Source organism: Symphalangus syndactylus, chromosome 24, assembly GCF_028878055.3.
Source record: "Symphalangus syndactylus isolate Jambi chromosome 24, NHGRI_mSymSyn1-v2.1_pri, whole genome shotgun sequence".
In the NCBI taxonomy this organism is placed as follows: Eukaryota; Metazoa; Chordata; class Mammalia; order Primates; family Hylobatidae; genus Symphalangus; species Symphalangus syndactylus.
In genome coordinates, this window is record NC_072446.2 from 40,783,457 (window position 1) to 40,806,564 (window position 23,108).

At 43.6% G+C, this 23,108-nt stretch overlaps 1 protein-coding gene across 8 annotated transcripts in view; it reads right to left on the minus strand.

Moving 5' to 3' along the window:
• Positions 1-20,386, minus strand: part of TPX2 (TPX2 microtubule nucleation factor) — a 64,084-nt gene extending 43,698 nt beyond the window's left edge. For 2 of the 8 annotated variants that reach the window (XM_055266298.2, XM_063633720.1), the window contains exons 1-3: positions 19,581-19,954; positions 16,278-16,384; positions 709-884 (exon numbers count right to left, since the gene is read on the minus strand). In XM_055266298.2, coding sequence (XP_055122273.2) covers positions 709-814 — 106 coding nt within the window. In that variant the 5' untranslated portion in view covers positions 815-884; positions 16,278-16,384; positions 19,581-19,954. Of the gene's footprint in view, positions 1-708; positions 885-14,247; positions 14,379-16,277; positions 16,385-19,580 lie in introns of all 8 variants that reach the window. The other 6 variants (XM_063633721.1, XM_063633722.1, XM_063633724.1 and 3 more) reach the window with 6 other exon arrangements.
• Between the last annotated feature and the right edge of the window lie 2,722 nt (positions 20,387-23,108).

Consider the following 23,108-nt stretch of genomic DNA (forward strand, 5'->3'; position numbering starts at 1 on the left):
TTGGGCGGCAGAGGCAGAACCGCTTGAACAAGAGTGGCAGAGGTTACAGTGAGCCGAGATTGTACCACTGCACTCCAGCCTGGGCAACAGAGCAAGACTACAGCCTCAAAAAAAAAAAAAAAAAAAAAAAATGAATTGAGGGAGGGATGGCAGGAGGGAGGTGAGGGTAATTATAAAAGAGCAATACAAGAGATCCTTGTGATACCAGAACTGTTCAATATCTTGACTGTGATGGTAGATACATAAACCAACACAGGTGATAAAACCACAGAGAACTTAATACACATACAAGTAAAACTGCAGAAATCTGAGTAAAACTGGTAGATTGTATGAATGTCAATATCCTAGCTGTGCTATAATCTATGCCTAATGATAGTAGAGAAAGTTTTTATGTGGCTGTCATCACTACAGACATATTTGAGCATGGAGTTTTGTTGAACACTGGTTCATCTGAACTTTCCCATATGTCCCTAAAGCTTAAATCTGCCATTCTGAACTACAAAACAACATATACTTTGTACTTACAATCCATTCCCCAAATACTGGGCATTTCAATTATTCCCATAATATCATGGATGACAGAATGTCTTGGTGCAGAAAGAAGTTGATATTTTAGTTCTTTTCTTGCAACCCCTTCTATTATTGAAAGGTCTTCAGCACAAAGCAAGCCAATAATCCTTAAAATAGCCAGAGAAAGCAGGCACTTACCAAACCATGAATCTATGTTTTGAGTATCTCCTTCATCATCCAAGGACGAAAAATTGATGAAGTCCGAGGGGGCATCATAGGAATAAGAGCTTTTAACTTGTGACATTGTCTCCCACTTAGCACAGAAGAGCAGGTTTTTCCCAGTATTTGTACCACTTTTCTCAGCAGGTCACCTTCTGAGGAAAGAAATGGTTGCACGTAAATCTAAGTAAATTCCCATCATTACTTTGGTTTTACTACCACATTTGTAATTTTGCAAACCACCTAGAATTTACTGAAAATAGCCTTACTTTGTCCAATCAACCTAAACATTAGTTTTTCAGGTAACTTAAAGATACTCCTTGAGGTAAATATGTTTGGAATTAGAAAGAAGTGGGCCAGACACAGTGGCTCACGTCTGTAATCCCAGCATTTTGGGAGGTGGGAGGACCACGTGAGACCAGGAGTCCAAGTCTAGCCTACAAAACATAGACTCTGTTTCTAAATAAATTAAAAGTATCTGTAAATATAACAGTTGACCCTGTCTCTAAAAAGATAAAAATTATCTGTAAGTAGTTGACTCTATCTCTAAAAAAATAAAAATCATCTTTAAGTAATCAGCAAATATAAAGAAAAACCAAAAAGAAAAAATTGAAATTAAAAATAAATTTTAGGCCAGGCGTGGTGGCTCACGCCTGTAATCCCAGCACTTCGAGAGGCTGAGACGGGTGGATCACCTGAGGTCAGGAGTTCAAGACCAGCCCGACCAACATGGCAAAACCTCATCTCTACTTAAAAAAATACAAAAAATTAGCTGGGCATGGTAGCAGGCACCTGTAATTCCAGCTACTCGGGAGGGTGAGGCAGGAGAATCGCTTGAACCTGGGAGGTGAAAGTTGCAGTGAGCCAAGATTGCGCCATTGCATTCCAGCCTGGGCAAGAAGAGCAAAACTCTGTCTCAAAAAAAAAATAATAAATAAAAATAAAATAAATAAATAAATTTTCTAAATGTTTTTTAAAAGAGGCAAAGTTTGGTAATTATCTACACCGTGCTAGGTGTTTTACATTCACCATGTCATTATTTTCCCTCAATTTACCATTTTCTCATTTCTAGCCTCCTCTAGCCCAATTTATTCTCTCTGCCCTGAGTAACCCAATTTCTAAAATACACCACTAATTTTTATGCCTATGAACCCAAATCTTATCCATCATTCAAAGTCCAGTTCAAATCTCTATGAACTCTTTCCCAATTTCCACCTATCATACAAAATTGTTGCCTCTCCAAAGCCAACCATGCTGTTTATATCTCCACTGTAACACTTATCATCCAATTTTATATTAACTATGTAAATGTCTCTCCCAGTAGACTCGAAGTTCCTAAAAACAAAGATAGATTTTACTCACTTGTGTATACCTCATCCATCCACCCATCCATCAAGGTGCTTAACACAGTGCATTATACATAGTAAGAGCTCAACACAGTTTTGTCAAATATAAGTTGTCTTTTCTTAGAAATATTCTCAAAAAATACTATTTCTGAGTATAAAGACGACAACTTTGAAATACACATAAGAGTCACAACACGCAGCACAGGAACAGAAGCAAGGATAAGGGAACAAGTTAAATAGGCCCCTCCCTACTCCTGCGTACAAAGTTTTGCACTCTATACTGTGGAAACCTGTGAAGGTTTAAAGTTAGCTCCTACTCAAGCCCAATCTAGTTAATAAAATAGCTGAAAGTAATCTGATAAATAGCCTAAAGGCCACACTCACTGGCCAATAATTTGCCGATGAAACCCAATGAGCCATTTGTCTTTTTTTTTTTTGAGACGGAGTCTCACTCTGTCCCCCAGGCTAGAGTGCAGCGGCATGATCCCAGCTCACCACAACCTCCGCCTTCTGGGTTCAAGCAGTTCTCCTGCCTCAGTCTCTAGTAGCTGGAATTACAGGCGCCCACAGCCACACTTGGCTAATTTTTTGTTTTTAGTAGAGATGGGATTTCACCATGTTGGCCAGGCTGGTCTCAAACTCCTGACCTCAAGTGATCCACCCACCTCGGCCTCCCAAGTGTGAGCCACTGCGCCCGGCCAGCCATTTGTTTTCATCCAGGGAACGACATGTACTTAAAAGTATCTGTATCTTAGAAGGGAGGTAGATGCCAGTAATCACTTGAATAAATGTTTATTTAAATTAATACCTTTCCACTGGGGCGCGGTAGCTCACGCCTATAATCCCAGCACTTTGAGAGGCCAGGGTGGATGGATCACCTGAGGTCAGGAGTTTGAGACTAGCCTAGACAACATGGTGAAACCCCATCTCTACTAAAAATACAAAAAAATGGCCAAGCACTGTGGCCAAGCACTGTGGCTCACGCCTGTAATCCCAGCACTTTGGGAGGCCAAGGCGGGTGGATCACGAGGTCAGGAGATCGAGACCATCCTGGCTAACACGGTGAAACCCCGTCTCTACTAAAAATACAAAAAATTAGCCGGGCACAGTGGTGGGCACCTGTAATCCCAGCTACTTGGGAGGCTGAGGCATAAGAATCCCTTGAAGGCAGGCAGCGGAGGTTGCAGTGAGCCAAGATCGCACCACTCTACTCCAGCCTGGGTGACAAGAGCGAGACTCTGGCTCAAAAATAAATAAATAAATAAACCCATAATGCTACACTATTTCAGATGTCTTCTCCCTCATATATATACAAACTATTATTCTATTTTTTTAAATGAATCATTGACAGTTTGAATCTGCTTCACATTTTATGACTATTCTTGTATGTCAATAAATATAGACATATCAATTAATGGCTGTATCTGTTCCATAATTACTTATCCTTGATTTTCAGCCTTTTTCCAATATTTTCACTTTAAAGATACTGCAAAGCATCATCCTCGTAGCTAAATTTCTGTACACATCCCTAATTCTTCCCTTAAGATAAATCTTAAGAGGTGGAACTGCTGGGTCAAAGGCTCTTGACACATACTGTGAAAATGTCCCTCAGAAGAAAAACACCCACTTACATTACCAGGAATGTGCCAGTTCCCCAAACCCTCCCCAACTCTAGGCACTGCAGCGCTCATTTTCTCTAAACTATATCACATAAGCTATCCACTAAGATAAATCATGAGATTAGTTACTCCCAACCTACACAGCCGCTCAGTGATTTGGCCAGCATTTCATAGCTTCTCTCACTGGACTAGGGCAATTCAGAAAGTACTTCTGGGGGCCGGGAGTGGTGGCTCATGCCTGTAGTCCCAGCACTTTGGGAAGACGCGGCGGGCAGATCAGTTGAGGTCAGGAATTCAAGAACAGCCTGGCCAACATGGTGAAACTCCGTCTCTACTGAAAATACAAAAATTAGCCTGGGGTGGTGGATGCACCTGTAGTTCCAGCTACTAGGTGAGAATCACTTCAACCCGGGAGGCTGCAGTGAGCCAAGACCACACCACTGCACTCCAGCCTGGGGGACAGAGCGAGACTGTCTCAAAAAACTAAACTAAAATAAAATAAATAAAAATAAGGTATTTCTGGTCCTTATAGTGTCTCAGAAACATCTGTTATTGTTGTTTTTGTTTTGTTTTGTTTGAGATGGTGTCTTGCTCTGTCGCCCAGGCTGGAGTGCAGTGGCATGATCTTGGCTCACTGCAACCTCCATCTCCTGGATTCAAGTGATTCTCTTCCCTCAGCCTCCCCAATAGCTGGGGTTACAGGTGTGTGCCACCATGCCCAGCTAATTTTTCTATTTTTAGTAGAGATGGGGTTTCACCATGTTGGCCAGGCTGGTCTTGAACTCCTGACCTCAGGTGATCTGCCTGCCTCGGCCTCCCAAAGTGCTGGGATTACAGGCATGAGCAACCGCACCCGGCCAGAAACATCTGTTATAACAAATATTTCATTTATACTGTGACATCAATCTAGACCCCAGAGAACGTCATCTTCCCATGGTCTCTCCTATGCTCACTGCAGCCAGAATTCCACAAGTATCTTTATAACAATGCTCTAATTGAGGTACTTAGTGTAGAAACACGATATTTTAGAATTGGGAGGAAACTTTGATTATCACCTAACCTTTGCAGTCTATAAGATATTAACTTAAAGCAAAAAGGGATTCTCCAAGATCACACAACAAAAATCCTAAGGATCATGGTAAAAACAGTTACCAGAGGTGTTCATTACATGCCAGGTGCCATGATATACTAAATATGTATTCTTTCTGATATGCAAAACAATCCTGTAAAGCAGCAATTATTCCCATCCTAGAAGCTGAAGATCAGAAAGATTAAATGACTTGCCCAGTATCACACAGTTACGTAAAAACAGAGCCAGATCTAGACCTGAGGCTCCTGACTTCAGCACAATGTTCTTTCTACATCCTTCTGCCCTCTTACCTTGTGAATTAAAGAAGTGTGTTCATGAAGTTAAGCTCTCTATTTGCATAGAAAAGAATACTGTATTTATTTCCAAGTAAATCCATTATCCATAGTCTTCTGTCTGGAATAGGGGTTCTTTAGTATCCCCAGTCTAAATTTTCCTCTCTCCTCCATTTCTGCTTTCATTATTCAGCTTAACTCAATAAGCTTTTTGGCAGTGGTTCACAATAATGTGTACTTGCTAGGGGCCATAAGCTGTGGGCTTAAAGATACCTGGGTTCCTTTCTCAGTAACATTCAAGGATGACACTCTATATCTTCACACAAAAAGTAGATCTAAGCGGCCAGGCTCGGTGGCTCACGCCTGTAACCCCAGTATTTTGGGAGGCCGAGACGGGTGGATCACAGGGTGAGGAGATTGAGACCATCCTGGCTAACACAGTGAAACCCCATCTCTACTAAAAATACAAAAAGAATTAGCCAGGCGTGGTGGCGGTCACCTGTAGTCCTAGCTACTCAGGAGGCTAAGGCAGGAGAATGGTGTGAACCCGAGAGGCAGAGCTTGCAGTGAGCCGAGATCACGCCACTGCATCCAGCCTGGGCAACAGCGCAAGACTCCGTCTCGAAAAAAAAGTAGATGTAGTCCTGGGCACAAAAGAACTTAACATCTACATAGATGCTAAGGTCCTATCATACACAATAAATAAGACAGTTTGTTTAAATTATACAGTATGAACTCTAAGTATAGAGAATTAGAAATTAACACGGCTGAAGTCAAGGTACGATTAAATATTTTTCATTGACCATGACCAAAACAGTAGTAATTACACTAAAATGGAAGCTACCTCCTGATAGCCACTTTCCAAGCTTGGGGTAGCCAGGGGACAGTTCTGGCCAATGAGAACTAAGTAAGAATCTGCTGAGGGATTCCTAGGAAAAAATTTTCTTTCCTGAAAACAGCTATAATCCTTATTCTTGCCCTTTCCCTTTATCCTTCTTCTTGCCTTGAAGGCAAGCTGGAGCTATGGCAGTCATCTGGTATACATGAGTAGATGGCCAAGAGAATAATAAACACAGGGCTTAACATCAATGAGCTAATGACTATTAAAAATCAAATATCAGCTACTATATACCTCTAGACTTCTGGTGTTTTTTTCAATTTTCCATGACCCGCTAAAAAGCCTTCTTATATTAAAAAAAATAGGCCAGGCACGGTGGCTCACGCCTGTAATCCCAACACTTTGGAAGGCCAAGGCCGGCGGATCACCTGAGGTCAGGAGTTCGAGACCAGCTTCGCCAACATGGTGAAACCTTGTCTCTAATAAAAATATAAAAATTAGCCAGGTGTGGTGCCAGGTGCCTGTAATCCCAGCTACTCGGGAGGCTGAGGCAGGAGAATCACTTGAACCCAGGAAGCGAAGGTTGCAGTGAGCTGAGATCACGCCATTGCACTCCAGCCTGGGTGACAAGAGTGAGACTTCATCTCAGAAAATAATAATAATTTTTGTATAAACCATTATAGCCACATTTTCTGTCACCTGTAGTCAAAAGCAATTCCAACTAACAGAGTCCAGAATGCCCTCTCTGGCATTTACCACATGTATATGACAATAGGCAAGTCACTAATTCTCTGCCTAACTTCTTACCATAAACAAATAAGAAGGTACTTCAAGTGCTATGAAACACACTATCGTAAGGTATTATCACTGCTGATACCTTTCCTCTCCTCGACCACATTTCTATTCAAAGGACTTTTAGTGAAAGATTCCACAGTGACTGACGGTGGTTAAAAACCCCTTGCTGCAAGGAGGAAATTTTCCTTTTCTTGTGAACAAATATGCTAGAAGACATGGGAAAATCTTGGATTCCCATGATCTTAATGCCTAACTCAGGTCACTGGGAACACTTCCCAGGCATGAATGTAATGAAGACGACTAAAGCTGGGGGAAGGCAGAGGCAGGAATGTAATATGCAGCAACCCCACTTAGCCTCAAAACCATGATTCCACCAAAGCATGATGCTGAAAACTACCTGGAAAGTGTTCAAATTTAACCCTTCACATCCTTTTCTTCTTTTTCATCTCTGTTTTTTAAAGAATCTAGCCTGTTGCTCAGGCTAGACTCAAACTCCTGGGCCTAAAGGATCCTCCCTCCTCAACCCCTCCTAAGTAGCTGGGCATGGTGGTGTGTGCCTGTAGTCCCAGCTAATCAGGAGGCTGAGGTGGGAGGATCATTTGAGTCCAGGAGTTCGAGGCCACAGTGACCCACGATTGCACCACTGCACTCTAGCCTGGGCAACAGAGTGAGACTCTGTCTCTTAAAAGACAACAACAACAACAACAAAATAGTTAAGCAGTATTTATTTCCCTAGATCTATGTTTGCAGCCCAAAAGAAACTGAGCTTTCTGGAATTTTTATTAAATGTTCATGACAAGCAATGATTGCCTAATCTCTTGATTTAAGGAAATAATCCTTCCCATTTACGTGGCCTATAAATTGACTATTAACTTATCTAAATGTTACATATTCTCTTTCTAATATTTCTTTTTTTTTTTTTTTTTTTTTGAGACGGAGTCTGTCTCTGTCGCCCAGGCTGGAGTGCAGTGGCGCAATCTCGGCTCACTGCAAGCTCCGCCTCCCGGGTTCACGCCATTCTCCTGCCTCAGCCTCTCCGAGTAGCTGGGACTACAGGTGCCCGCCACCACGCCCGGCTAATTTTTTTTTTTTGTATTTTTAGTAGAGACGGGGTTTCACCATGGTCTCGATCTCCTGACCTCGTGATCCGCCCGCCTCGGCCTCCCAAAGTGCTGGGATTACAAGCGTGAGCCACCGCGCCCGGCCTCTAATATTTCTATATAGAACTACCAGCCTGGCCAACATGGTGAAACCACATCCTTCTACTAAAAATACAAAAATTAGCTGAGTTTGGTGGCACATGCCTGTAATCCCAGCTACTCGGGAGGCTGAGGCAGGAGAATCGCTTGAATGCAGGAGGCAGAGGTTGCAGTGAGCTGAGATCATGCCACTGCATTCCAGCCTGGGCGGTAGAGTGAGACTCCGTCTCATAAACAAATAAATAAATAAATAGCCGGGCATGGTGGCTCACGCCTGTAATCCCAGCACTTTGGGAGGCCAAGGTGGGTGGATCACCTGAGGTCAGGAGTTCGAGACCAGCCTCAACATGGAGAAACCCTGTCTCTACTAAAAATACAAAATTAGCCGGGCGTGGTGGTGCGTGCCTGTAATCTCAGCTACTCAGGAGACTGAGGCAGGAGAATTGCGTGAACCTGGGAGGCAGAGGTTGCAGTGAGCCAAGATCGCACCATCGCACTCCAGCCTGGGCAACAAGAGTGAAACTCCATCTCAAAAAAAAAAAAAAGAAATTGAGACCATCCTGGCCAACATGGTGAAACCCCGTCTCTACTAAAAATACAAAATTAGCTGGGTGTCGTGGCATGCACCTGTAGTCCCAGCTACTTGGGAGGCAGACGCAGGAGAATCGCTTGAACCCGGGAGGAGGAGGTTCCAGTGAGCCGAGATCATGCCACTGCACTCCAGCCTGGCAACGGAGTAAGACTCCGTCTAAAAAACAATAATAATAATTAATTTAAAAAATTAAAAATAAATAAACAATATTCCTATATAGAACTAAAAATGATTCCTGGGGCATTGACTTAATAAAAGGGTATATAAATTTGAAAAAGTTAAAAATAAAAACAGCTATTAACTTTTTTCTTTTTTTTGAGACAGTTTCACTCTTGTCGCCCAGGCTGGAATGCAGTGGCACAATCTTGGCTCACTGCAACCTCTGGCTCACGGGGTTCATGTGATTCTCCTGCCTCAGCCTCCTGAGTAGCTGGGATTACAGGCACCTGCCACCATGCCCAACTAATTTTTTGTATTTTTAGTAGAGATGGGGTTTCACCATGTTAGCCAGGCTGGTCTTGAACTCCTGACCTCAAGTGATCCACCCGCCTCAGCCTCCCAAAGTGCTGGGATTACTAGCGTAAGCCACCGTGACTGGCCAACAGCTATTACTTAATGAGCACTTATGACATGCCAGACACTGTTGACAGTGTCTTACATGTATTAACTCACTAAATCCTCACAATAATCCTATAAAGTAGGTACTGTTATTAACTTCATTCTATAGTAAGGGACTTGAGGAACAGAGAGATTTACTACTTATTCACAGTCATGCAGCTAAGAAGCAGTAAAGCCAGGATTCCAAATGGAATAGACACTGAAGGTGGTGTTCTTATCCACTGCCTCTCATATTTATTTAAAAATAGACATTTAAGCTGGGTGTGGTGGCTCACGCCTGTAATCCCAGCACTTTGGGAGGCCGAGGCGGGCAGATCACGAGGTCAGGAGATTGAGACCATCCTGGCTAACACAGTGAAACCCCTTCTCTACTAAAAATACAAAAAAATTAGTCGGGCATGGTGGTGGGTACCTGTAGTCCCAGCTACTTGGGAGGCTGAGGCAGGAGAATGGCGTGAACCCAGGAGGTGGAGGTTGCAGTGAGCTGAGATCGCGCCACTGCACTCCAGCCTGGGCAACAAAGGGAGACTCGTTTCAAAAAAAAAAAAAAAATTGACATTTAAATAGATAAATAACAAATGTCATGGAGCAAGAGACAATAACTTCCAAATACTGTCTACTATGGGCCAGGCACCTTACCAGACACTTCACATAAATCGTCTCATTTAAACTGCATTAACAATATAGACAATAGATAGATGTCTTTATAAATAGATGCTACCATCACCATTTTATAAACAAAGAAACAAGCTCAGAGAAGTTACACTATTCCAAGATCACCAAACTAATACATAGCAGTGTTGAGTTTTAAAAGACCAGGTCTGCAGGATTCCAAAATCTGGGGTCTCTCTAATGCACAAGTTTTCCTATAAACATTGCTTCAAAAAGGAGGTAGGTAATCAAATCATAAGATCCTGTTCAACAAAGACAAATTCTGCTCTTTACGAAAACTAAGCAGCCCTGATATGCTCATAAAGAAAACTTTAGCAGCCGGGCGCGGTGGCTCACGCTTGTAATCCCAGCACTTTGGGAGGCCGAGGCGGGCGGATCACGAGGTCAGGAGATCGAGACCACAGTGAAACCCCGTCTCTACTAAAAATACAAAAAATTAGCCGGGCGTGGTGGCGGGCGCCTGTAGTCCCAGCTACTCGGAGAGGCTGAGGCAGGAGAATGGCGTGAACCCGGGAGGTGGAGCTTGCAGTGAGCCGAGACTGCGCCACTGCACTCCAGCCTGGGCAACAGAGCGAGACTCCGTCTCAAAAAAAAAAAAAAAAAAAAAAAAAAAGAAAACTTTAGCAAATTATAAATCCTGTTCTAAATATATTTGGAAAGCTCTGATCTGAATCTTCTCATAAAATTTTTAAAAAATCCCTTGATTCCTCTTTTTTAAGTGTACTTTTCCATATAAAGTTTTTCCTCTATATAAGATGGTGGTTAGTGAAAACCTCAGTGATATTCTAGAGTAAAGACTATGAAGAGGGTTCAAGCAGCAGAAGAAAGGTTGTCCTCTAAGGTCTAAGACTACATTTGATTAGTGGGGAACAAAAGGTGAGGGGTGCAAACCTAAGTATACTTAATCTTTAGGTGAAATTTTAAAAACAAAATATTATTTTCCTAACATGATCTGTTTTTTAAAAAAGCTTCTTTTAAGCTATATTTTGGTCTAGAATGGCCAACTCAGGAGACCATCCCCTCTCCCTGGAAAAAGAGAATAAATAAATACATATCCATTGAGAAGTCTGACTCTCTTCAATGAAGGCTGATAGCACAAGTACATCAAGAAAATGAAAAGTTAACTATTGGGTAATTTTGGTTTCACACTACCTCCCTCAGAAATAATAAATATAAGGATGTGAAATCTTCCAAAATTAAAGTCCACAGGGCCTAGTGGGAAATGGAACAGGCCAGAGTCAAAGGCAGCTGTTTAAATGAGAGAGCCCCAAGGCATGGTGGGAACTGGATGCCTTGCTGTGCCCCTTAATCAAGATTGAATTTCTGTCAACAGGTCTCACCAAAAAAAAAAAAAAAAAAAGGCACATGCGTCAACCACATTCCCCCAAACAAATCAAGCTGCCAAGCAAGAGAATCAGCTTCACATTTCAAAATTATCTGAATCTACCACAGCTTCAGATTCTTGCAAAACTAGAAATATTCTGTATGGAAAAATAGCTATTAATGACCAATATTCCTACAAAGATCCAAGGAAGAAGCCTATTCTGTATGCTATGAACCAATTAGGTTCCTCTAAAAACTGCCTATTCAATGCCATCCATCATGTCTTATAGCCCATTTTTGTTTCCAAAAAGCGAAGACTAAAAGGATAGATAGATAGATAGATAGATAGATAGATAGATAGATAAATAGATAGATAGAGATAGAGATATAAAATCTCGGCTGGGCACAGTGGCTTATGCCTGTAATCCCAGTACTTTGGGAGGCCAAGGCAGACAGATCACGAAGTCAGGAGTTCGAGATCTACCAGGCCAACATGGCGAAACCCGTCTCTACTAAAAATACAAAAATTAGCGGGTGTGGTGGGTAGTGCCTTTAATCCCAGCTACTCAGGAGGCTGAGGCAGGAAAACAGCTTGAACCCAGGAGGTGGAGGTTGCAGTGAGCCGAGATTGCACCGCTGCACTCCAGCCTGGGATAGAGCAAGACTCCTTCTCAAACAACAACAATAAAAAAAATCTCTTCCCTCCAAGAATGCACAATTGAATGGGGGAATGCAAACAATTACAATATAGGGCTATCCTTGCTGCAAGAGGGGATAAACAGAGAGCGCTCTGGAAGTGCAGAGAAGGAGAACAGGGTAAAAGAGGATCAGAGAAGGTTTCCTGATGTAAGTAATACTTAAAAGATACAGACAGACCTGTGGAGTTCTACAAGCTAAGAATGAACATTGACTTTTTCTAGGGTAAGAGATAAATGGAAGGGGAAGACAAATACAAATTAGGAAGACTGCAGACAAAGCAATGTAACCTGTTCCCACATTCATCTGAAATTAACCTCCCATTGCCTCCCATCTTTCTTCACTCTCAAACCAAAAATAACTAGTCTTGACAAGCTCTATAAATCAAAAGGTGCAGGTTCAGATCGGGTGGGGGAAAGCTGCAAGAGGGTGCATTCTAAGCAGGGTGAAATAGTGGACTACCAGCTCCTAAACAAAACAAAGACTTTGGTGTGACAGATGCTCTCAAACACCTTGCTATCCAGCCAGTGAGATATGACTTGCCCATTTCTATTAAAGAGAAAGTCATGAGTTAAACTGGTAATGTTTAGTCATGAGTTAAACTGGTAATGTAATAGAATAAACAGAGTAAGACATTAGAAGTATAGTTAGTTAAGATGGTCCCATCCCAGGCAGTGCCATTTCTCCAGGGACATCCTCTCCTACTTTCACAAGGAATAAGAGATCCTGTTACATTACCACAAGTAAAATAGAGTGGAGTTATTTTCATCTTACCCAAAGAGAAAACACCTACATTTTTTTCTTGTATATAACGGATTAGCAGCAGTCAGTAAATGGCAACATAATCCAGCATGCAATTTTAACTGCTAATCAAAGTCACAAACTAAGTCTGAAGGAAGTTTAATGGACTTTGTGTTTCCACATTTATGTTTGCTAACTTCTATGTTGAAATTGGATCTGTTTACAGAAACAGATCTACGAAGCTTCCAAAATTGGGTCAATTTAAAATCCAATGACAATCCCTCACTGTCCAACACTCAGAAGTCAGCACAGGACACATGGACACTTGTTCTAATTCATCACTGTCCAGAAACTTCAAGCAAATATATTTCCTATCATTTCTCTCCCAAACTTGTATGTTTCATATTGCCCTTTTTTAAAGATTACAAACTCAGTTTTGCTATAATTTATCCATAGAACTCAACAAACCATAATCTACCTATGACTAATAGGACCTAGATGGAAATCAATGATGCTGTTTACTACTAGGACAAATAATGACACAGAGCTTTGTAAAATACTAAAAGGAAATCTTAGTAGAATCCCAAAATGATCTGATATTCCAATAGTATGAAGCTGAAAGTTTGTAATGGTTGACAGTGTGGCTGCAGATTACAATCCTAGTCAAATGGCAGTCATTTCATTTTATAGAGATTTATTCCCTTCAAATGGTATCTGGTTTGGGGAATACACACACCCAAACCCAAGAACCTAATAAAAGTGTTTATTAGATGGCTCATGCCTGTAATCCCAGCACTTTGGGAGGCCAAGGCAGGTGAATCACCTGAGGTCAGGAGTTCAAGACCAGCCTGGCCAATATGGCAATACCTCATCTCTAATAAAAATACAAAAATTAGCCAGGTGTGGTGGCACGCCTGTAATCCTAGCTACTCGGGAGGCTGAGGCAGGAGAATCACTTGAACCAGGGAGGCAGAGGTTGCAGTAAGCTGAGATTGTGCCACTGTATTCCAGCCTGGTTGACAGAGTAAGACTCTGTCTCCAAAAAAAAAAAAAAAAAAGTGTTTACCTATGGATGGTGAGAGTGAAGAAGTAACAAGGTTGGAGGAGGATTTTAAACCACGAAGCTTTTTATATTCTTTTGATTTTTGCACCATGCAAATATATTACCTATTTTAAATTATACATTTATGCCTATGTGAATATATACTGTTTTAGGTAAATCAGCATAATCTTCCTATAAGGCAATTTGGTGTTACATGTCAAAAGTTTTTAAAAACATATTTTTTTGCTTGTTTGTTTTTTGAGATGGAGTCTTGCTCTGTTGCCTAGGCTGCAGTAGTGCAATGTCGTGATCTCGGCTCACTGCAACCTCCACCACCTAGGTTCACGTGATCCTTCTGCCTCAGCCTCCTGAGTAAGTGCGATTACAGGCACCCGTCATCACACCTGGCTAATTTGTGTATTTTTAGTAGAGACAGGGTTTCACCATGTTAGCCAGGCTGATCTTGAACTCCTGACCTCAGGTGATCTCCCCGCCTCAGCCCCCTCAGAGTGCTGGGATTATAGACGTGAGCCACCACGCCCGACCAAAAATACGCATTCTTTTAGACCAGCAATTTCACTGGGTAAAAATAATATAAAGAACCAAATAGTGGAATACCATATAGCCATTACAATTATGTTGTAGAAAAATTTGGCCGGATACAGTGGCATGCACCTGTAGTTTCAGCAACTCGAGAGGCTGAGGCAGGAAGATCACTTGAGCCCAGGAGATGGAGGCTGCAGTGAGCTGTGATCACGCCACTGAAGTGCACACTCCAGTGACAGAGCAAGTGATAGAGCAAGACTCTGTCTCAAAAAAAAAACAAAAAAAGAGAAGAAAATTTATTAATGCACGGGAAAATATTCATAGCCTGATTATTAAGTTAAAAAAATTAGAGGCCAGGTGTGGTGGCTCAAGCCTGCAATCCCAGCACTTTGGGAGACCGAGGTGGGCAGATCATGAGGTCTGGAGTTTGAGACCAGCCTGCCCAATATGGTGAAACCATCTCTACTAAAAACACAAAAATAGCCGGGAGTGGTTGCGGGTGCCTGTAATCCCAGCTACTTGGGAGGCTGAGGCAGGAGAACTGCTTGAACCTGGGAGGTGGAGGTTGCACTGAGCCAGAGATCGCGCCATTGCACTCCAACCCGGGCGACAGAGTGAGACTCCGACTCAAAAAAAAAAAAAAAAAGTTAAAAAAATTAACAAAAGTTTTTAGTGTATGATTTTTTTTAAAATGAAATACAACTGGCTGTCCGTATCTATGGGTTCCATATCTGTGGATTCAATCAACTGCAGATCAAAAATATTTGGGGGGAAAAAAAACTGCAAGGCCGGGCACGGTGGCTCACGCCTGTAATCCCAGCACTTTGGGAGGCAGAGGCAGGCAGATCACCTGAAGTCAGGAGTTTGAGAGGAGCCTGACCAACATGGAGAAACCCCATCTCTATTAAAAATACAAAATTAGCCAGGTGTGGTGGTGCATGCCTATAGTCCCAGCTACTCAGGAGGCTGAGACAGGAGAATCGCCTGGACCCGGGAGGCGGAGGTTGCGGTGAGCTGAGATCGCACCATTGCACTCCAGCCTGGGCAACAAGAGTGAAACTCAGCCTCAAAAAAAAAAAAACTGCATATGTACAGACTTTTTTTGAGACAGGGTCTCTTTCTGCCACCCAGGCTGGAGTGCAGTGGCGCCCTCAGCTCACTGTAACCTCAAACTCTTTGGCTTAAGTGACCCTTCACCTTGGCCCCCCAAGTAGCTGGGACTACATGTAGGTGCCACCACGCCTGGCTAAATTTTTTTATGTTTTTTTTTTTTGTAGAGACAGGGTGCCACTATGTTGCCCAGGCTGGTCTCAAACTCCTGGCCTCAAGCAATCCTCCTATTTAAGCCTCCCAAAGTGGTGGGTTTACAGGCCTGAGCCACTGTGCCCAGCCAAGACTTTTTTTCTTGTCATTATTCCCTAAACAATACAGTATAACAACTATTTACATAGCATTTACATTGTATTAAGTATTATAAGTAATCTAGAGATAATTTAAAGTATATGGGAGTATGTACATAAGCTATATGCAAATACTACACATCATTTTTTATCAGGGCTTGGGCATCTGAGAATTTTGTTTTGTTTGTTTTGAGACAGAGTCTTGCTCTGTTGCCCAGGCTGGGGTGCAGTGATGAGATCTTGGCTCACTGCAGCCTCTGCCTCCCGGGTTCAAGGGATTCTCCTGCCTCAGTCTCCCAAGTAGCTGAGATTATAGGTGCACACCACCACACCCAGCTAATTTTTGTATTTTTAGTAGAGATGGGGCTTTGCCATGTTGGCCAACTGGTTTCAAACTCTTGACCTCAGGTGATCCGCCCACCTCAGCTTCCCAAAGTGCTGGGATTACAGACATAAGCCACTGTACCCCGCCGCATATGAGAATCTTGATATCCTGGGAAGGTCTTAGAACCAATTCCCCATGGATATCAAGGAATTACTATATAGACATAGAAAAAAATTATAAAGAAATCTATCAGAATGCTAACCACAGTTTATCTGAGAGGTGGGATAGTGGGTGATTTTATTTTCTTTTTGCTTTTCATAATAAATAAATTTCCTTCCAAAATATGTGTTACTTTATAAAATTACATTAAAGTCATTTAAACACTTACGAAGCTGATATATTAATGTTCCTTACTCCTATGGTCACTGCCTTACCTGTGATTTAACCAGTCTATCAGGCCTACAGGCCTGACTCCAAGTTGCAATCTTCTCTTTCACCCCTTTTCTGAAATCTTGAAATCTGGCAAATATGCATCAAGAACCTGGAAGAAGCAGAAAAGTGATGAAACAGGTTCCAAGTTCTCTGTAGTAAAAAAGGGGCTAACAGGCTGGGAGCAGTGGCTCACGCCTATAATCCCAGCACTTTCGGAGGCCAAGGCAGGTGGATCACTTGAGGTCAGGAGTTCAAGACCAGCCTGGCCAACATGGTGAAACCCCATCTCTACTAAAAATACAAAAATTAGCCAGGCATGGTGGTGCACGCCTGCAATCCCAGCTACTTGGGACACTGAGGCAGAGGAATCGCTTGAACCTGGGAAGCTGAAGCTTCAGTGAGCCAAGATTGCACCAGCCAGTGTACTCCAGCCTGAGCAACAGAGTGAGACTCTGCCTCAAAAAAAAAAAAAAAAAAAGAGAAAACTTTCACTACTTTGTTTTAGTAGGTACAAATAACATTATTTTTTAATTTCCAAAGTAACCTCTAGATACAATTTTATACTTTTCTCACTGTTCTTTATTCCCCGTTTACCAAGTTTCCCTACACAAACAAAAACAGAAGCCCGGGCCGGGCGCGGTGGCTCACGCTTGTAATCCCAGCACTTTGGGAGGCCGAGGCAGGCGGATCACGAGGTCAGGAGATCGAGACCACAGTGAAACCCCATCTCTACTAAAAATACAAAAAATTAGCCAGGCGTGGTAGCGGGCGCCTGTAGTCCCAGCTACTCAGAGAGGCTGAGGCAGGAGAATGGCGTGAACCCAGGAGGCGGAGCTTGCAGTGAGCCGAGATCGCGCCACTGCACTCCAGCCTGGGCGACAGAGCGAGACTCCGTCTCAAAAAAAAAAAAAAAAAACAAAAAACAAAACAGAAGCCCTCCCCAGTTATCTATCCTTTTTTCACAGAGTACCTTGGGCTGCTGATCTCTACATCTCTGTCTCAAATACAGATCTATTCACAGAATCGCTTGGGTTATGAAATCTCTCTAAGGCCAGGCGAGGTGGCTCACACCTGTAATCCCAGCACTTTGGGAGGCCGAGGCAGGTGGATCACCTGAGATAAGTTCGAGACTAGCCTGGCCAACGTGGTGAAACCCTGTATCTACTAAAAATACAAAAATTAGGCCAGGCGTGGTAGCTCACACCTCTAATCCCAGCACTTTGGGAGGCCGAGGCAGGCAGATTACAAGGTCAGGAGATCGAGACCATCCTGGCTAACACGGTGAAACTCCATCTCTACTAAAAATACAAAAAAATTAGCCGGGTGTGGTGGCATGCGCCTGTAGTCCCAGCAGCTACTTGGGAGGCTGAGGCAGGAGAATTGCTTGAACCCGGGAGGTGGAGGTTGCAGTGAGCCGAGAACGCACCATTGCACTCCAGCCTAGGCAACAGAGCGAGACGCCATCTCAAAAAAAAAAAAAAAGGTACAAAAATTAGCCGAGTGTGGTGGCAGATCCCTATAATCCCAGCCACTCAAGAGGCTGAGGTAGGAGAATTGCTTGAACAGGGGAGGCAGAAGTTGCAGTGAGCTGAAATCGCGCCACTGCACTCCAGCCTGGGCGACAGAGTGAGACTCCGTCTCAAAAAAAAAAAAAAAACTCTATATGTCAATTTTGCTTCCTAACTTTACCCATAGCAAAGAAAATTAAGTATGTCAAAGGGCATTTAAATCTCCCTCCTCTTTCTCCCAGGAACTGAAAGAGAATTAGGGAAGAGACCCAGAAAAAGCTGAAGGAAAATTAACCAGGAGATGAAGAAGAACCCTGAACATCTCCTGGTAACTAAAGAAATGAAGGACTCTCACATAATCCCGGACAAACTTAATTGCAATAAATTAATTTTACCAAGGTTGGAATACACAGATTTAAGCATAAGGTTGGCCAAATAAACCCTATTCTGATAATTTGAAAGTCTAAACAAATTTACCAACCTAGTTGAATACAATCCAGTTTTTCATACCCGCAATTTTGTAGTCAATTCAGATAGTGCCTTCCTGCCTACTCAATTCAACAGGTATTTAGTGGGTGATTCCTATGCACCAGGATTGTTTCAGTCCCTGTCTAACCAAACTCTGCTTATCAAGAATTAGACAAGGGTGGCTTTGTGAAGCACAGAAACACAAACTGGCTCTTGATCTCCCTCACCTCTAAATTGTCTGGACACTTAGAATACAAAACAGTAGAGCAGCCAGATGGTGTCCTGTCTTGTTCTGATTCTCACTTGCCAATTTCAAACCATGTTTTTGTCCCCAAACATACCAAAAAACCTTTGAGTACATCACATATCTGTATACCCATAATATCTCATGCCAATCTGAGCACACAGTACCCTGAAAGGTCAACTAAATGGCTGAGTTAGCTGAGAGCCACATAATTTTGATCCAAGAATGCCAGCTTAATACCGAACTGACTCACCCAAACCAACCAGGGGGACTCAAGTCTGACGTGGGGGTGGTGTAATACACTAAGGCCACAATACAAGAATATCCTTACTACAGCAGCAAATAGTCCTATTTTTGACAACATTTGATGAGTGAGAGAAATTCAAAGAGAGGCCATAGGATGGTAAGGGTGAAGCAGGAAGTAAACCAAGAGCTGGTCTTAAAGCAAAATCCAGGAGTCAAAAATCCTCTTCTATCCTAAGTAGGCCTGATTTGGGGGGAGTCCATGCTACTGAACTACTAGAAAATTATATGTGGAAAACCAGACGTTATATGTCAAGAAAATAGGGGGTAAACCAATTCTACATTATAACCTGGTTTGGTTTTCCTTCCCCCTCCAATCTGTAAATGTTGAGAAAGGAAATAATATCTGGTGATTCCATACAAAAAGAGAGCTGGACAAATATGGATAACATATAATGAATTTTAAATCCCAAATAGAAGACAACTCCAAGTGGACTTAAACTCTCCCTCAATTATGTTCCCACACCACCTAATTATTATCTTCCTGTTTCAGACAACAGTTTTGAAATGTACTTATTTGTGACTACCTCTGTTTTCCTCCATCAAACGCCACACTTCCTGAGGGCATGGCTACTGTATCACCCATTTCTCGAAATGTATCTAGATTCTGGGCCTCAGTTTCCTCCTCCTTCCTCCTTCCTCAGTTTCTGTCAAGAGGGACCAAGAATAGCACCAACTACATTGGCTTGGCGAGGAAATTAAATGAGAACGGGCATGCAGGGTGCTTAGTTCAGTCAATGTTTATAACCTGTTAGCATGGTAATAACAATAATAATCGTTACCGTTATTAGCCGACAGCCTCCCGCAACTCCTTTTCCCCCTCGTTTCCCGGACGGACTTCACAGCAAAATCCTGTCGCCAAGAGAAGCGTGGCCCGAAGCCCCTGCTCGCACCCTGCCCCGCCTAAGCGGCGACCGAGCACCGCAACCGCCTCAGAAGCCAGGCCTAGCGGCGCGAACGGCGCTAGGAGCAGTAAGGTGAACTTCAGCCGTTCCAAACTCCGGGAGGAGGGAGACCCGCGCCCCAGCTGCTCCCTCTTTTCTTTCCACGGCTCACCTAGCCTCGCCGCAGATCTGACAACGAAGCGCGAGCCAACCCGCCGCGGGACTCATTCAGTATCGTTGAAATTTTGAACCCAGGCAGACTAGTCAAATGCACCAATCAGAGCGCCGGGAAAGCAATTCCGGCTCTCGATTGGCCCTACAGAGCGCAGCAATACCGGAAGTCAGAAGGAGGTACCAGCGAACACCGCGTCCCGGAGTTCCTGGGAAGCGTAGTCTCCTGCGCCTGCGTGAGTCCACTGGAACAGCCCTTAGGAGTGCATTATTACAAAGACTGGAGTGCTCTGCTCCAAACTATTTGGGAAAGGTGGTACCAACTGAAGAGGTGGAGAGTCAACTTAGATCACAGAATGGTGCGTATCCTGGACCTCCCCAAGTTTTCAGGGAAGAAAACTCTATTTTTAAAAATTATTCTCGTTATGGTGCATTATCCCTTGAAGGTTCAGAGGAGTTCACTTCGTCTTAACGTGGAGTCGCCTGCATGCAACATAGACTCGCCCGTAGCGTCCCTCCCAATAGTGCATGAGTCTTTGAAACCCTTTACCCAGTCCCTGCCCTGATCTTATGAAACCCGCGGTTCGTTGGGAGCTTTATCCGGTTTTATTCCCAACTGCATCCGGCTTTATGATCCCCATATAAAAAGAAAACAAAGGCTCGGAGAAGTTGAACAAACATGTCCAAAATCACATAATAGATGGAGAAGATGGGATTCGAAGGAAGAAGGTCTGTTCTTTTTATACACCACCGATAATTAATTAGAGGCCGGCCTTCGTGGCGCTCACCTATAATCCCGGCTACTCGAGGCTAAAGCAGAAGGATCCCTTGAGACCAAGAGTTCCAGAACAGCGTAGACATCATAACGAGACCACCCCCACCATCTTAATTTTTTTAATCAATTAGAAAATAGCAGCAACAAGAACAGCAAAACAACCCCTTCATAATACCAGCAAAAGCTAAAGATTAAAAAATTAAGCCTAGGCTGGGTGCGGTAGCTCACGCATGTAATCCCAGCACTTCGGCAGGCCGAGACAGGCAGAACACTTGAGGCGATGAGTTCGAGACCAGCCTGGCCAAAATGTTGAAACCCCCCCATCTCTACTAAAAATACAAAAATTAGCCAGGCGTGCTGGCGCGTGCCTGTAATCACAGCTACTTGGGAGGCTGAGGCAGGAGAATCACTTGAACCCAGGAGGCAGAGGTTGCAGTGAGCCAAGATTGAACCACTGCACTGCAGCCTGGGCGACAGAGTGAGACTCTGTCTCAAAACAAAAAAAAAGGTCAAGGCAATTCCAATGAAAGTCCCAGTGGGTTCTGTTCTGGAATTTGCCAAGTTAATTCTAAAGTTCCTGTGGAAGAGCAAAAGCACAAGTATTGGCATCTTGAATTTTGAAAAAGATTGGGGGAATTGACATACCAGATTTTGTACATATTAACATGAAATTATAGTAATTTTTAAAGTATGGTTCAGTTAATTCACACCCATGGGGGTACAATCAGCAAAATCCAGACAGGAAAACCACAGGACAAACAATTTAGTTTCTTCCAAACATAAACTGCCAGAGTTTGGTTTTGTTTTCTTTTTGTTGTTGTTGTTTTGTTTTGTTTTGTTTTTTGAGATGGAGTTTCGTTCTTGTAGCCCAGGCTGGAGTATAATGGTGTGATCTCAGCTCACTACAACCTCTGCCTCCCGGTTTCTCCTGCCTCAGCCTCCCAAGTAGCTGGGATTAAAAATGTGCCACGACACCCAGCTAATTTTTATATTTTTTGATAGAGACGGAGTTTCACCATGTTGGCCAGACTAGTCTCGAACTCCTGACCTCGGGTGATCCCCCTGCCTCACCCTCCCAAGTGCTGGGACTACAGGCGTGAGCCACCACACCTTTTGTTTTCTTTTTTAAGAGTCCTTGTGTTGTAGAGATACATATAGATACGGTAGGGATAAAATTACTCTGCCACCTGCTTCCAAATAATTGGGAGTAGGCAGTGAAGATAAGTAGGTGGGGATTTAGATGAAACAAGATTAGCTACAAATTGATAATTGTTGAACCTGGTGATGGTTCATGATACATAAATACATACATATACTCTTGTATGAGTTTGAAATTTTCCACAATTAAAATGGGGTGGTTGCCTGGTGCTACTTGGAAGGCTGAGGCAGGAGAATCACTTACAGCCAGGAGGGAGAGGTTGCAGTGAGCCGAGATCGCGCCATTGAACTCCAGCCTGGGCGACAGAGCAAGACCCTATCTCAAAAAAAAAAAGGGATGGGGGAGTGGTGGTTGTTGTGGTGGTTTTGTTGTTTTGAGATAGGGTCTTGCTGTCACCCAGGCTGGAGTGCAGTGGCAGGATCACGGCTCACTCCAACCCCAACCTCCCAGACTCAAGTGATCTTCCCACCTCAGCCTCCCACAGTGCTGGGATTGCAGGCATGAGCCATGGCACCTTGTCCAAAAAGGTATTTTGGGCCTGGCGCGGTGGCTCATGCCTGTAACCCCAGCACTTTTGGAGGCCGAAGCAGGTGGATCACGAGGTCAGGAGATTGAGACCATCCTGGCTAACACGGTGAAACCCCGTCCCTACTAAAAATACAAAAAAACTTAGCCGGGCGTGGTGGCAGGTGCCTGTAGTCCCAGCTACTTGGGAGGCTGAGTCAGGAGAATGGCATGAATCCGGGAGGCGGAGCTTGCAGTGAGCCAAGATCACGCCACTGCACTCCAGCCTGGGAGACTGAGCAAGAATTTTTTTTTTTTTTTTTTTTTTTTTTTTTGAGACGGAGTCTTGCTCTGTCGCCCAGGCTGGAGTGCAGTGGCGCAATCTCGGCTCACTGCAAGCCCCGCCTCCCGGGTTCACGCCATTCTCCCGCCTCAGCCTCTCCGAGCAGCTGGGACTACAGGCGCCCGCCACCACGCCCGGCTAATTTTTTTGTATTTTTTTAGTAGAGACGGGGTTTCACCGTGGTCTCGATCTCCTGACCTCGTGATCCGCCCGCCTCGGCCTCCCAAAGTGCTGGGATTACAAGCGTGAGCCACCGTGCCCGGCCTGACTGAGCAAGATTTTGCCTCAAAAAAAAAAAAAAAAAAATTTTTGCTGGGCGCAGTGACTCACGCCTATAATCCCAGCACTTTGGGAGGCCAAGGCAGCCAGATCACCTGAGGTCGGGAGTTCCAGACCAGCCTGACCAACATGGAGAAACCCCGTCTCTACTAAAAATAGAAAATTAACCAGGCATGGTGGCAGGCGCCTGTAATC